The following is a 13,916-nucleotide window of genomic DNA, read 5'->3' on the forward strand; positions in this document are numbered from 1 at the left end:
GGGATCTCAGCAAGCACAGGCTTGGCACCCACCTGGCCCTCCCTTGGTAGAGGGCCTGTCACTTACCAGCCACTCACCTAGCATGAGTCCCAGCATGTAACAAGTGCTCAACTAGTACAGACACGGCACACATTGGGCACTCACTTAGCACAGTGCAAGGCGCACAGTGGATGCTCACCCTGCTCAGGGCTGGGCATATATTGGGTCCTCACATGGCACAGAATTTGGCATGCATGGGGCACTCATGTAGTGCAGGACCCAGCACACCACAAGGGCTCCCTGTGGGGCGGACACACAGTGGGTGCTCTCTTAACACAGAGCCTGGTACACAGTGGGAGCTCTCCCAGCATTGGATGTGGCACACACTGTGTGCCTTCCTAGCACGGGTTTGACACACAGTAGGTCTTCTCCTACCTCAGGCACCGACACACAGTGTGCACTCTCCTTCTATAAGGCCTAGCACAGAGAAGGTGCTCTCCTAGCCAGGACAGCCTGAGCAATGACTTAGATAATCAACTAGACGATCCTAGATGCGCAACTAACCCCCTCCCCAGTGAAATGGACAACATCTAGATCCAGAGGAAAAGGCCCAACCTCCTCAGGCGTCCTCTCCGGACCTAGAACCTGCCCTCCGTTCCCCTTGGTCTCCCTCCCCTCCCCGGCCTCCCTGGAGGCCACCTACTCAGTCCTGCGGCCTCCCCTCCCCTCACACGGCTTCCCTGCAGCCCCGCCACCCCCAGCACTTTCCAGTCCCGGCTCGGCAGGACCTTCCCTCGGAGTCGCAGGGTACAACAAAGCCCCTAGACTCCTTGGCCCTCTGGAGGCATGCCCACTCTTATTAAGAAAAGTCAGAGGCGGGGTTGGGGGAGTCGGCCTCCCTGAGTGGGGCTGGGGCAGCTGGATCCCACTAATGAGGCCTCATTCCTGCCAGGACCCAGCTGGGCTGCTGCCGCCTCCTGTCCCCACGGCCAGGGCCAGAGAAAGCTGTCCGGCCGGGGCTGCCTGTTCTGGGCACCCAGCCCAGGCCAGGGCAGCCAAAGCCCAGAGCCCACCCTGGGTGGAAGTGAGCAGTTGGGCATCATGGGTGACTGGGCCTTCCTGGAGCCAGCGGCCCAGCCAGGGCCTTGGCCCTCAGTTTGGGCTCACAGGAAGCCCGCGGAGCGTGTCTGGGGGCCCGGCTGCGTGAGGCTGGCCCGGGGAACAGCTCAGTCAGTGGAGTCTGAGGCCATTCTTAGGAGACTTGCTTGAGCCGAGGTCAGTCCCCATCTTCCTCCCCAAAATGGGCATAATAACATACCTCTCTCAAGGGGCTGCTGGAAGGATTAAATGAGTTAATATATATATAAAGTGTTTAGGACAGTGTCTGGCTCATAGTAAGCACTTATTATGTATTATCTGTTACTATTGTTAATAATGCTAATAGCTTCAAAGATGGATGGATATTATCCCCATCTTAGAGATGAAAAAATTAAGACCAGACATGTTAAGTGACTTGCCTAAGGAGATATATATAGTGAGAACTGCCAGAGCTGGGGTTTGAACCCAGGCTTGTCTGACTCTAAAGCCTTTGCCCTTTAAAAAGAATGTCATCCTGCCATGTTCCCACTGGGGTCACCTCACTTACCAAACTCACAGGGAAGCTGTCCTTTACATCAGAATTCATACATGCTTCAATTTGACCGATGTTTACTAAGATCCTACCATGTACCAGACCCTTTGCCAACCTATCAGTTTCCAAAAAGAGCTATGCCTTCCCAGCACCAGAACACTCGTGCCCACCTTCCTGGCCACGGGTTTGTGGTGTCTCAGCATCCGCTGGAGACTGACCAGTGAGTGTGGCCTCAGAGAAGAGGGATTGGATGGGTCTGAGTGACATTCCACCCCAGCCATGGTGACACCTGCTAGACTGTGCCCAGCCCACTCGGTACACACTCCCAGAGGGAACACCTCAGGTTCTGGGTGATGCAGTACTAATCCTCAGAGGTCCTTATTCTGCAGCCACCCTCTTGGCTAATGCCATCTTTCTTCAGACAGGTGACAGCACCGTTCACTAAGCCAGAGCTTTTATACGTGGTCAGTTATATTCTCTAATGAGGACACTCCATCATCTTGGCTGGTTGGGAGTCCCCAACTCCTGGGAGGACTGCTTCAGGACCCATCACCCCCCAGCCCACAGCATTCTAAGAAGTCTGAGATGCTCTGGTAGTGCCCTGTGGGTTGCGCCCCCTTCCCCCTTCTCCTTCACCATCTCTAGTGCCCAGTGGTACCCAGGAGCCCACCAAGTGCCAGGCCTATGCGCTCAGAAGCATCTGGGCCCCAGACCTCATTCTGGAATGGGAGTGAGCCGCCCTCTCTCTCTCTCAGTTCCACGCCCGCTCTGCCTCACCCTGTGGTTGTGAGTGTGTGTGTGTGTATGTGTTTTGTTCCAATAACTTGCTGGGAACAAGGGAGAAACACAACAAACCCTGCGCTTCACTCTAACTGTGGAGCACCCGCGCTGGGCTGCGTGGGGACTGGCTGGAGGGGGAGGGCCGGGGAGGGGGTAGGCAGAGCTTCAGGAAGAGATGAGGTGAAAGTAATTGATGCCGCCCAGCCAGCAGTGGAAGAGGCAGGGGATGCGTCAGTGTCTCCCGGAGCTGGCAGAGGTGTGAATGAGAGGAGACACGCACACCCCGCTCCAAGTGCTCACCCTGGGATGGCCGCGGCTCAGGGACCTGTGGCCCCCTCCTCCCCAGAACAGGTCAGTCACCTTCCAGGAGGTCGAGCCCCCTCTCTGGTGCCAGGCAGACTGGGAGGCAGGGCTGGGGGTGGGGAGAGGGGCTGAGTGGTCTGTGCCAGGGAGGGGCAGGCACAGCCAGCCAGAGAGACAGACACCAGCAAAAGTGACCCAGAAAGTTGCAACTGTGCAAAGGAGCGGGAAGAGTTAGCTATGCGGAGGGAGCACGGGGGAGGAGAATGGGGGTATGAGGGCTCCCCCAGCCCAAGGACCTGCTGAGAATCTGCTCTGTGTATCAAAGCTGCATTGTCCTAGCTCCCGGGGAGACGGGCCGGAGGTGCCCAGGAATTGTACTAATCAATACAGCCCCATTGTCTGTGCCACGGCAGCTACTCCTATGGGGAGAGTGGTGAGGGGGCAGGGGGACTTGTTACATGGACTCAGTGGTGAGGGTGGGGGAACGGGATGGGGCGACAGTCTCGGCTGCGAGGAGAGAGACCCCACGCGGTGTTCGCCAGTGTCTAGGACAAGTGCCCGGGTGGTGGGGGCACCGGTGTGCCCTCCTCCCTGGAAGCCAGGGATGGTCAGGGATGTCAGGCACAATGGGACTGATGGCAGTGAGGGAGAGGGGACTGGGAAAGCCACCTTTCTTCCCTGTAGGGCATCCTGACTTGACCTTCGGAAGGCAAGAGAAGGAATGTCCTCTGGGGAGATGTGGGTTGCATTTGGGAGAAACATTATGCAGGGCTGCCCTCCACCTTCAGGACTGCCAGGGTCAGAAGCCAAAGCCACTTTCCAGAATGCCAGCCCGCCGCCAACCGAGCCAGGCAGAGACTGCTCACGGCTGCCACAGTGCAGGGCATGACTGCTGGGCTTCAGGGCAGAAGCAGAGCCCTATCACTTCTCCCAGGGCCTGGAGTGGAGCCTGGCATGCCTGGGGTGTATCTTCTGTCTGCTCTCCACAATATTGGCAGATCACTCTCTGCCAATCAGGGCTCTGGGACGAAACAGCACCGGGCATGTCCTTGCCTCTCTCACCTCCTATATGAGGGCCTGATCTCCTGACAGGTGCTTGGAGGTTTTCCTTGAAGCCAGAGGCACTCTCTAATAGCCCCTGCATCCTGCTCGGGTCTGGGGTAGATTTTCCCACGGTCCTGCTGCTCCAGCCTGGGTCCTTGACTCTTTCCCATGTCTGGATGAGCGAAGCCAGATGAAAGATGGAAGGCTCTGTCATTGCGGGGCAGATGTTGCCTGAGGGCCAGCCTGGCTCCTGGATTGATTGGACCGATGGGAGAGAAGTTGGGGAAACAAGAACCAAGGGGTGTGAGGAGGTCACGGGGTCTCCTGAGGCAGCCACAGTTTACTGTCCTGGCTGTTCTGCCTGAATTCCCCACTGGGACTCAGAGAAAGTTGCCAGTGATCTGGATTTGGCTCAAGGTCAGTCTGGGATGTAGGGTCTTGCCCGTTCTCCTCCACAAAGTTTGTCTTGGATGGGACTTCATCCCTTGAGCAAACCCTGGGGCTGCAGAGTCCTGGACAAGAAGCCTGCTGGATCCTAGTGGGGCCCGCCCTGCCCGGGCTGCTCCAGGATTCCTCAGCGTCCACCGAGAGCAGAGCTCACAATTCACAGAAATATCCCGTGGACACCGCTCTCGGAGGGCAGGAGTCGGGAGCCAGAGCACAGCCGTCGCCCAGGGTAGAATCCTGGGCTGCCTGTGGGTCTGAGCATGAAGAAGGAAGGGACACGCCTGCGGTGGTGCTGGTGGGCGCCACTGGGAGCGGGCTCTGCAGCATTGTTTCTTTACACGTTGCTGTAGTTTCCAATTATTTTTAATGATAAGCTTATAATGCTTTTATAATCAGAAAGAAAGCAATAACAACTTTTTTTTTTAAAGTTGTTTAGAAAGCCAGTGGGAACTAATGGAAAATACAGGAGAGAGTCAGAAATAGCAAATTCCAGGCAGGGCAGAGCTACAGAATATTAGGAGATCTGTTGAGGTTGTCTGTCTATCCCTTAATTTTACAGGTAAAGACGCTGAATGCTGAGAGTGGAAGTGGCTTGCCCAGGGCTGCCGAGGGAGCAGGCTCTAGAATGCTAGGCTTCTAATCCCCAGCGCAGGGTCCCGCCCTGCCAAGCCCAAGGTATAGAGGGAGATCTGGATTCTGCCCTCAGAGCTGAACTGCCTTAATTCCAAGAGTTCATCCAGACCCATGAATAAGTAGAGGGCAGAGGGCTATGGAAAGGACTTACATAAGTGACTGCTCGGTGTGGCTCACCCCTCTAGGCAGGAACAGGGGTGGGAGGTTGTGAACCCAAGACAGGTCAACGACTGCTTCTAAGGGTAAGGGGCATGGAGGGTTTTATATGTGTATGTCTGTGCATGGCAGGCGTCACGGAGGATGATCATCCAGCCCACCCACACAGCCATGGAAGGCACGCCCCGTAGCCTGCATCCTGCCTGGCCTGGGGAAGCTCGGGCACAGGACAGGGCAGGGCAGTGCCCGCCCTGGAGATCACTCACCGGGCGAGTCAGAGGTGAGGGGGATGGCTCTCCAGGGAGCCCAAGGAGGAGGGGAGCAGCCCAGAGGGGCACCAGGCCACTATGGTTTAATTCACCACCCAGGTGTGAGCGACGGAGGGAGGTAGGGAGAGCAGCGAGGGGCGGACAGTGGGAGGTGGGTGATGGCAGGAGCAGCCTGGAGCCCGGCCAGTCGGCGGGGCCAAGCTGGGTTAGGCAGACAGGCCACCAGTCTGGGTCAGACCATGAGCACAAAGAAATTCTTTCGTGGGCACCTCAGAGCCAACAACCTCTGCAGGGACAGTTAATATCAGTGACACGCCATCCACCTAGCAGATCAAGAAAATGGGAGGCTTAGAATGGGGAAAATTATGCAAGGAGAAAAAAAGTTGTGCAACATTGAAAAAGGCTCACCAGCCTTGGGCGTCGCTGCCAGGGAAGGAAGTGGAGGGGCGTCCCCAGAGGAGGGCTGGAGGAGGAAGGGAACTAGAGCCCCTAGGACCACCCCACCCCCCTACAGAGGGACCCTTCCCTCCAGTGTACTTGGAGGAAGGTTGGCTTCTTCTGTCCTTTGTTGAGCGCTATGCCCTCACCAGCCAGGCTGCCTGCGCATAGCTCGCACTGGAATTAAAAGTCAGAGGCCTAGCTGTGGACCAGGCTCCCGCGGCAGCACCCCATCCACGGTCCCTGAATGGGGCACCGCAGGGCCGGGGAGCAGCAGATGGTGCTGCTTCTGCCGCGAGCTCCTCACACCACTTGCAGGGCGTCATTTCAGCTCCTTCTGCACAGCAGACCCCTAGTGTTGCCAGTTACTATCCGCCGCAGCCCAATCCCCAGTTCCAAGCCCCTGTCCCCCAGGCTCTGGCCTCCCCAGGTCACAGCCGGCAGCGCTGACCTGGTTAGCACAAGGCTCAGGGGCGTGCTGCTCTGGAATGGAGTGACCACTGGCTCTTGAGGGCTCAGGCAAGCTACTGCCTATGGCACTCGGCTGGGGACATCATCGCCCTCCCCACCCCCTCCATGCCAGGGAAGGAGCAGACCTCAGAGGTCCAGGTCTGGTCCCGCTGCACTTGGTCAGAGGGCTGGGTCCAAGAGAGAGGCCTTGAACTTCAGGCCTTGGGGACCTCGGTCTCTGCAAGAGGCTTTGCCCTTGCCCAGCCCATGAGGCCATCCTGGACCCTCAGTTGTCTCTTTTACAGCTGTAACCGCTGCTTCGTGACCCCACCCATGTACTCCACAGCTGCCACAATCCCCCATTGTGCCCCTAAGTAAACAAGCCTCGAACAGAATAAAACTGTTATTGTAGGATCAACATATAGGAGCCCTATTTGGCTGGGATTTGTTTGGGAATGGATAAACTACCCCAAGCAGGCCTCACACCCTCTGAAAAAATGCTCCCCTGACCCTGAGGTATTTCTAGGCCTGTCCCAAAAAAAGGCCCTGGGAGGTGGTGACAGGCTTAGGCAGGATTCTGTAAGGACCTGTCACACTGGGACTGGGAGCCGCCCACTCCCAGAGGCAAGGTGGCCTTCAAGCCCCTTCATCAGGGAGGCCTTCTGTGACCTCACCCAGCCCCCAGCCCTGCCCCTTGTCATCCTTCCATGCTCTTGTGACTTGAGAAATTCCCCTTTGTGGGCACATTGAAGTTGCATATCAAAATTATGTGTTTATCTCATTGATGGCTTACTTCCTCCTGGACTTCTAGCTCTGAGTGGGTAGGGGTGTGTTTTGTTCACTGCTGAATTCCCCGAGCCTGGTGCAGGGCCTGGCACATAGTAGGAGCTCGTAAACCTCCGTGGCTGCATGAATGAAAGTACACAGGCTCTGTGTGCTCCTTGAAGGGAGCACCACGGTTTCTGGTACTGTGCCCCCAAACCTTCCGGGATGGTATAAGGCTCAGTGTCTTCTCCGGGCAACGCTGGATTGGATGTGCAGGACAAGGGTGTCTGTGCTGTAGTGCCCACGTGGTGTGCAAGCCCAGAGCACCCCCCCCAGATGTACCCATTGCGGGAGCAAGGGATGCACGGCTGGGGGGCCACCACCGGGTGCCGGGGCCTCCTGTGCCTGCCTTCCTAAATGGGCCTTTCCGGAGGGCGCAGGCCCGGGGAGGCCATTCCTCCCCTCTGCATCTGTTGGTCAGTGTCAGGGTCCGACAGCGTGTCAAAGCACCAGGCCCGTTTGTTTATTGGCCAGTGTGCCTATTGTCCTTGAATATGTCTGTTTCAAGCTGAGGGTCAGCGTCACTGCAGTACCGCCCCTCAGAGGCCATACGGCTGTGTCTCTGACCCTGGGTGTCCTCCAGGGACGCCTGGCCATTTCTCTCAGGAGAACAGCCCATCTCTGGGAGGCTGTCTCCGTCACTCAAGGGCTCTCTGGGCTTCTCTGTTGGTGACTCTTGGGGTCCCTGTCTCTTAGTGAGACACCTCTGACCCCTCAGGCTCTGGCTCAGGGTGGCTCGATTTCCAGCTCACCTGGTAGGGGGTGGAAAGGCCAGGGCATGGGGGAGGGGTGCACTCACTTATAAAGGAACTTACTGGGTTAGTTCCAACGGTGGGGTTAGGGTCCTCAGTGGGGCTTCAGACCACCCAATCCAGCCTCGCAGCTCCTCCAGGCCAGCCCGGCAGCCTTCCCTTGGGGCAAACTCCCTCATCAGCCCCTCCTGACCAGCCTGTCTTCCGCAGCCCGCCTCTTCTCAGCTCAGAGACCCTTTTCTAGAGTCACTCCCTCTGTTTCCCCTAGCAGAGTCTGTCCTCCAAGTCTGGCGTGGTGCCTACAACTCTGGTCTCCTCCCCCCAACTCATGGCCAGCATCCCCCAGCCCAGGTCAGCTTCCCCAGGGCCCCCGCCCCCATCATGGGCAATATAGGTGGCTCCCCTGGCCCTCCCATCCTGAGCCCCAGAATGCCCTCCCCAGGTCTGGCCCAGCTCAGTTGCTTCCCCCTTCCCCCACCCTACAGCCCTGCCCACCGTGTGCCCCCCGGAAAAAGCCTGCAGTTGGGGAAGGGGTCCGGGTCCCCTCCCCCGCAGCCGCCTGCCATGGGCAGCGTGCTCAGCCTGGCGATGTGGTGGCCGCAGCTGGGGGGGCTGTCTGGACACAGGCCCCTTTGTGCCCAGCCCAGCTTGGCTGCTTGGTATGAGGCTCAGCTGCTCCCAGATCCTCACCCAAAGGGGAGAGGGGAGGCTTGGGAGGGGCTGGCGCTGGGGGGCCCTCAACTCGAGCTCCCTCTCAGTGTCCCACCTCTCAGATGTCGGTAGCAGCTGCTCAGGTGGGCTGGTGCCCCTGGCACAGTGTGCCGGGGGGCTGGTGAGGGAGGCCGGCTTGGCACCCTCCGGCGGCCGGTCCTCCCTCTCCCGTCCTCTGCCGGGCCTGCCTGCAGCTCCTGCCAGCAGAGGGGAAGCCCGGGGTGGGGTGGGGGCCTGGAGGGTCCATGGTGTCCCCACTGGGGGAGGCCCAAAGGGTCAGGCACCGCACATGCAAATGCCTTGCTGATGGTAGCTTCTCTCCTGTTCCCGCAGAATGGTGCTGTGCCCAGTGAGGCCACCAAGAAGGACCAGAACCTCAAACGAGGCAACTGGGGCAACCAGATCGAGTTTGTACTGACGAGCGTGGGCTATGCCGTGGGCCTGGGCAATGTCTGGCGCTTCCCGTACCTCTGCTATCGCAACGGGGGAGGTAGCCAGCGGGCACAGGGCAGGGACCACCCACGTGGATAGAGCCCACCCCCCAGGGCCCAGCCACCCCTTCCGCGGCACACACTCCAGACAGGCTGGCCTCTGGCCCTGATCTCCTTTGCCCCCATCCCTGGCTTAGGTACCCTTTACCTAAGGTGCAGCACCCCGGACCCTGGCAGCCTGCGCCCTCGAGGGGAGGAGAGGTAGAGAAAAGCAACCCAAACTCCCAAGTCTCCCTGTTTTATACTGCCTGTGTTTCAGCAGCCCCCCGCCCAAATGATTCAGGGATATTTGAGGATCTCATTGACTAATGTGTGTGAAATTGCTTGGTCAAGCCATCAAATCCCACCCAAACATGGTGGCTCTGGGCCCTGGGTTTGACTCAGAGCAGACTTCCTGGGAGCCTCTGTCAGGTTCAAAGACAGGTGGTGAGCAGTGTGCCTCAGACTTAGGCTCCGGCCCAGTGCGTGGCACACCCTCCTGGGGGCCCAGCCAGTTGCAAAGGTTTTGTTGTCGGTTCTGAGCAGGAAGAGGGTGGGATTTCCCCAAAGCCGCCCTGAGCCATCCCTCTCCCTGCCCACCAGGCGCCTTCATGTTCCCCTACTTCATCATGCTCATCTTCTGTGGGATCCCACTCTTCTTCATGGAGCTCTCCTTCGGCCAGTTTGCAAGTCAGGGCTGCCTGGGGGTCTGGAGGATCAGCCCCATGTTCAAAGGTGAGGCCTGGGTGGGGTGCACACACACACACACACACACACACACACACACACACACACACACACACACACACACACACACACACACACACACACACACACACACACACGCCTCTGGGGACCATGGTGACCCACCCATCTGTATAAACACTGCCAACCCCAATGGGACACTGGTGTTAACCTGAGGCCCACATCAACGGCCAAGGCCATGGGCACATGCTGGGATCCATGTTTACTTGGCCTCCACCCTCTCTTCCTACCACGTGCGTTCGCCCCCCAGCTTGCCCCTGCCAAGGCCTTGAGCTGCCTCTTTTGTGGCACTCTATGAAAGCCTGCCTCTTAGGCCCTTCAGAATTAGCCTTGCCTCCTTCAGCTAGATGTGTGAGGCTGCTCCTGCCCCCTCCTCCCCCAGGTGTGGGCTACGGCATGATGGTGGTGTCCACGTACATCGGCATCTACTACAACGTGGTCATCTGCATCGCCTTCTACTACTTCTTCTCGTCCATGACGCCCGTGCTGCCCTGGGCCTACTGCAGTAACCCCTGGAACTCGCCCGACTGCGCCGGCGTGCTGGATGCTTCCAACATCACCAACGGCTCCCGGCCTCCCGCCCTGCCTGGCAACCTCTCCCACGCGCTCAACCACACCCTGCAGAGGACCAGCCCCAGCGAGGAGTACTGGAGGTGAGGCCCCCAAGGGACCTGGGCTTCTGCGGGGGACTCCTGGCGCCAACACTCAGCCCTCGCTTTGGCCATCAGGCAACCGTCTGCAGCCTCTGGAGGGTACCAGGAATGGAGCGGGCCAGAGGTGCGGGAAGAGGTACAAGGAGTTCACAGCCTGGTTCAGGAGAGGCTGACACTTACGCAGTGGCAGCGAGGGAGGGAGGGCTCCAGCAGTCAGGCAAGTCTGCAGAGGAGAGTCAGGGAAAAGGGGGATGGCTTCCTGGCGAGAAGAACAGCACGAGTGGAGGCCCTGGGTCCCAGCTGAGCAGGGGCTGGTCCTGAGCCTGAGGGGAACCTGTTGTGATGAGAGTGACAGGTGTGTGGGGAGCTCACGGGCCGTGAGGTAGCCTAGGAGGGAGCACCAGCCCTCTCGGAGAACTTACAAGAATGAAGCACAGACCTAATGCTGCGGAACAGAAGAAGCCGTGGAAGTTTCCTGAGCCCAGGGCTGTCCTCATCAAGCTGAGCTTAGGAAAGATAGCCTGGCACCACTGTGCTCCGTGGTGACAGCGAACGGAGTCTCGGGGCTGGCTGAAGGGAAGCTGCTGCTGGAGGTGTTTGGAACATCTTGTCCCAGCTGGGTGGGTGTGAGGGCACAGCAGGACATCCTGGAGGAAATGCCCCATGTCCTGTTGAGGAACTCATGGGAAGAGGGCTTGGTGGGCTGGTGGGTAGGCCTCGTTCATTCATTCCGCAAACATTTATGGCGTCCACCCTGCCGGGCCCTGTGTGCCCATGGGGTATGCATGGCCCTGAGCCCCGGCCCTGAGGAGTCCACAGTCCAGGGGGGAGATGGGTAGTTACCGCTATTAGGGGCAGGTGCCTCAGTGCAGGTATGTGCAGGGGTGTGGTGGGTACAGGAGGAGCTGATCAAGAAGGCTTCCCAGAGGAGGGAGGGAGACGTAGAAGGGACTGGGAGAGACATGAGCAGGTGAGCCGAGGCCAGGAGGTGGCAAACTGGAGCTGGGGTCGGGGGCAGGTGGGACACTGAGTATTGGGACAGAAGAGGCCAGAGGCATCATAAGGTGCAGAGCTTTTCATGCCAGGCTGAGGGTTGGAGGCTTTCTCCACAATGTGATGGAGAGCCGTGGGTGAGCGGCCAAGGCCCCAGTGGTACTTGAAGTCCTAGCAGGTCAGTATCCTCGAAGCCCAGGCCCAGTGCTCAAACCCTGAGGGCCCAGCTTCCCTGTGCCAGCCTCTGTGCTGGGCTATAGACATTCAAAGATGGTTAAGATGTGGTTACTGCCCTTGAGGCTCGTGGTGGAGACAACAGAGCTGTTGCCTCCCAGTAAGGGGTGGGCAAATTTACCTCTGGGCAGACTCAGTCATTCAGTCACTGGACAGGTCATTTCCTGAGCTCCTAGTAGGTACCAGGCACTGCACTCAGAGTGGGGACAGAGCGGGGAGTAAGAAACAGAATCTGCCCATTTAGGTATTCTGCTATATTTGAGGCATGGTGTGGACTGGGCAGCTTGATCTAGACTGGGGGTGAACCTTCTGGAAGCTCCCAGAAGCACAGTGCCCCGCCCATACGCCGGAGATGCTCCAGAAGCTCTCACCCCAGGGGCCATCTGCCAGGGATTCCCCGATGGGTGGGTCCACTGCAGGGCAAAGCTCACGAGATTTTATCCAGTGCAACTAGAGGGGAATTTCCCTCAAAGAAAACTAGCCATGGGTCAGGAGGTCCACAGGGTGGCCAGCTCAACTCTACTCCTCAGCCAGGGCTGGAGCCAGGCATGCCTAAGGAGCCGCTGTCCCAGGCAGGACTCCTTCCTTGAAGGATGGCTCCCTGCCGCCCCCTCCTGGAGAGCCTGGGGAAATGACCCTTGAGAGGGCTGCCTCGGATGGCATCAGCAAGGAGGTGAGGTGAGCAAGCACCCCCATTTCTCGGGCAGCTACTATGTGCCAGGCATATTCTCTTATATGATATTATCCCTGTTTTTCAGATTCAGAGACTTATGCTCAGAGGTTAACGAACTAGGCAGCAATGCTGTGTCAGGATATACATGCCTCTCTGTGCCTGGTGCCTGGTGTGAATTAGGCCAATGATACTCTACAGGCATTCTTGGTCCACACTCTCCAGCGCCCCTCTGAAAAGCTGCACAATCTCATTTGAGCCCCACAGCAATGCTGTTAGGTAGTGGGTGCAGGTTTTATAAAATATTCCCATTTTACAGGTGAACAAACAAGTCAAAAGAAAGATTAAGTGACTCCTCTAAAGCAAGAGAAGCTCCCAGGGCAGATTTCTGAGCCCACGTCTGCCTCTTGCTCACCCTTTGGCCCACAGTCTTCCCCTCCTTCACCACCCCTTCACAATCTTGTCTTACAGTCCTCTGTGTGCTGGTCTAACGCCTGCTAGGCAGGCCCTAAGCTCAGGACATGCCCTCTCATCTCCCCAGCAGACACCTGACACCCAGTGGGACTTGGATCCCAGCACCCCTCTCCCGGTGTCTTCATGGCAGCCCCGGAGCCACACAGACCTCACTCAAATCCTGGCTCTGCCACTTACCAGCTGTGTGGACTTGGGCGGTCACCAAAACTCTCTAAGTCTCAGCCGTTCATCCGTTAAGTGGGCGTGGTTACACCATCATTCTTGTTGTCATAAAGATGCAACATAAACCACTAGGAGCAGTGATGGGTGCTCAGTAAGCACAGTGGTAGCCACTGCTGGAAATGCAGTGAAATAGATTAGGGTGTCCTGTTCTCAAGGTGTGTACCATCTGGTTGGGGAAATTTAAAAATAATGCAGAATAAGTCCAGAGATGTTATGTGAGAGCCAACTTGTAAATACGTGGGGTTCCAAAAGTTTTAAGGTTAGCTGTTTGATCTCAAAAGCACATAGTCCCAAACCAAAACAAAACACTAAATATGGTACCATAAAAAGAAAGGTAGAGTTCATTATTTAATTCCCAGGCTAGCCTTCTAAACTCTTTAAGCCCTCGTGTTATATGCTGGACTCTAGCAATATAAGATAATATAAAGCACTACCAGCTTAACAGATATAATTAGCAAAGTTTTTAAAAAGTCTTTTGAACAAGAAATGGTTTCTTTACTTTGAACGCTGTTGCTCAAAGTAAAGCGACTCTCGGCTGTAGCAGTAGGACCCGATGGCTATTCTGGAAGGCAGAGCCTCCCAACACGATGCACCCTAAATAGTGTGCCAGTCCGGTGGCGCTTGGGCAGCCCAGAGTCCCCAGCCCTGCTGCCTTCAACTTTGAGTGACCTTGTCGATTTGCCCTTATGGGCCAAAAATATTTTTTCTGCGTGCCACTAAGGGAAAAGGATTGGAAAGCACAGCTGCAGGGGTCCAGAAGCCTCTCCTTGGGGGGAACCTCTCCATCCCTTTGTCTTCGGTTCCCCCATGGACTAAGAGCCCGGAAAGATTCCAGCCCAGGGCCTGGCCCGTTGAACAAACCAGCGCTGTGGCGGGAGTTGGACAGGAGAGGGGCGTGTTGGACAGCGCCCTGTGCAGGTCACAATGTGTAAGGCGGCCTGGGGGAAGATTTGAGGCAGAGGAGGCAGGACAAGGTGTTTGCAAGTCTTAACAGCCAGGCAGGCTGACCAAGCAAACA

At 57.4% G+C, this 13,916-nt stretch overlaps 1 protein-coding gene across 9 annotated transcripts in view; it reads left to right on the forward strand.

Annotated features, from left to right (window-relative positions):
- SLC6A9 (solute carrier family 6 member 9) overlaps positions 1–13,916 on the forward strand; it is a 31,645-nt gene that overhangs the window by 9,265 nt on the left and 8,464 nt on the right. For 5 of the 9 annotated variants that reach the window (XM_082455185.1, XM_082455187.1, XM_082455190.1 and 2 more), the window contains 3 exons: positions 8,751–8,907; positions 9,491–9,622; positions 10,035–10,305. In XM_082455185.1, the coding sequence (XP_082311311.1) occupies positions 8,751–8,907; positions 9,491–9,622; positions 10,035–10,305 (560 nt within the window). Of the gene's footprint in view, positions 1–7,977; positions 8,058–8,750; positions 8,908–9,490; positions 9,623–10,034; positions 10,306–13,916 lie in introns of those variants that run through there. The other 4 variants (XM_082455191.1, XM_082455192.1, XM_082455189.1 and 1 more) reach the window with 3 other exon arrangements.

Source organism: Balaenoptera physalus (assembly GCF_965194825.1).
Source record: "Balaenoptera physalus genome assembly, chromosome: 1".
Lineage (NCBI taxonomy): Eukaryota > Metazoa > Chordata > Mammalia > Artiodactyla > Balaenopteridae > Balaenoptera > Balaenoptera physalus.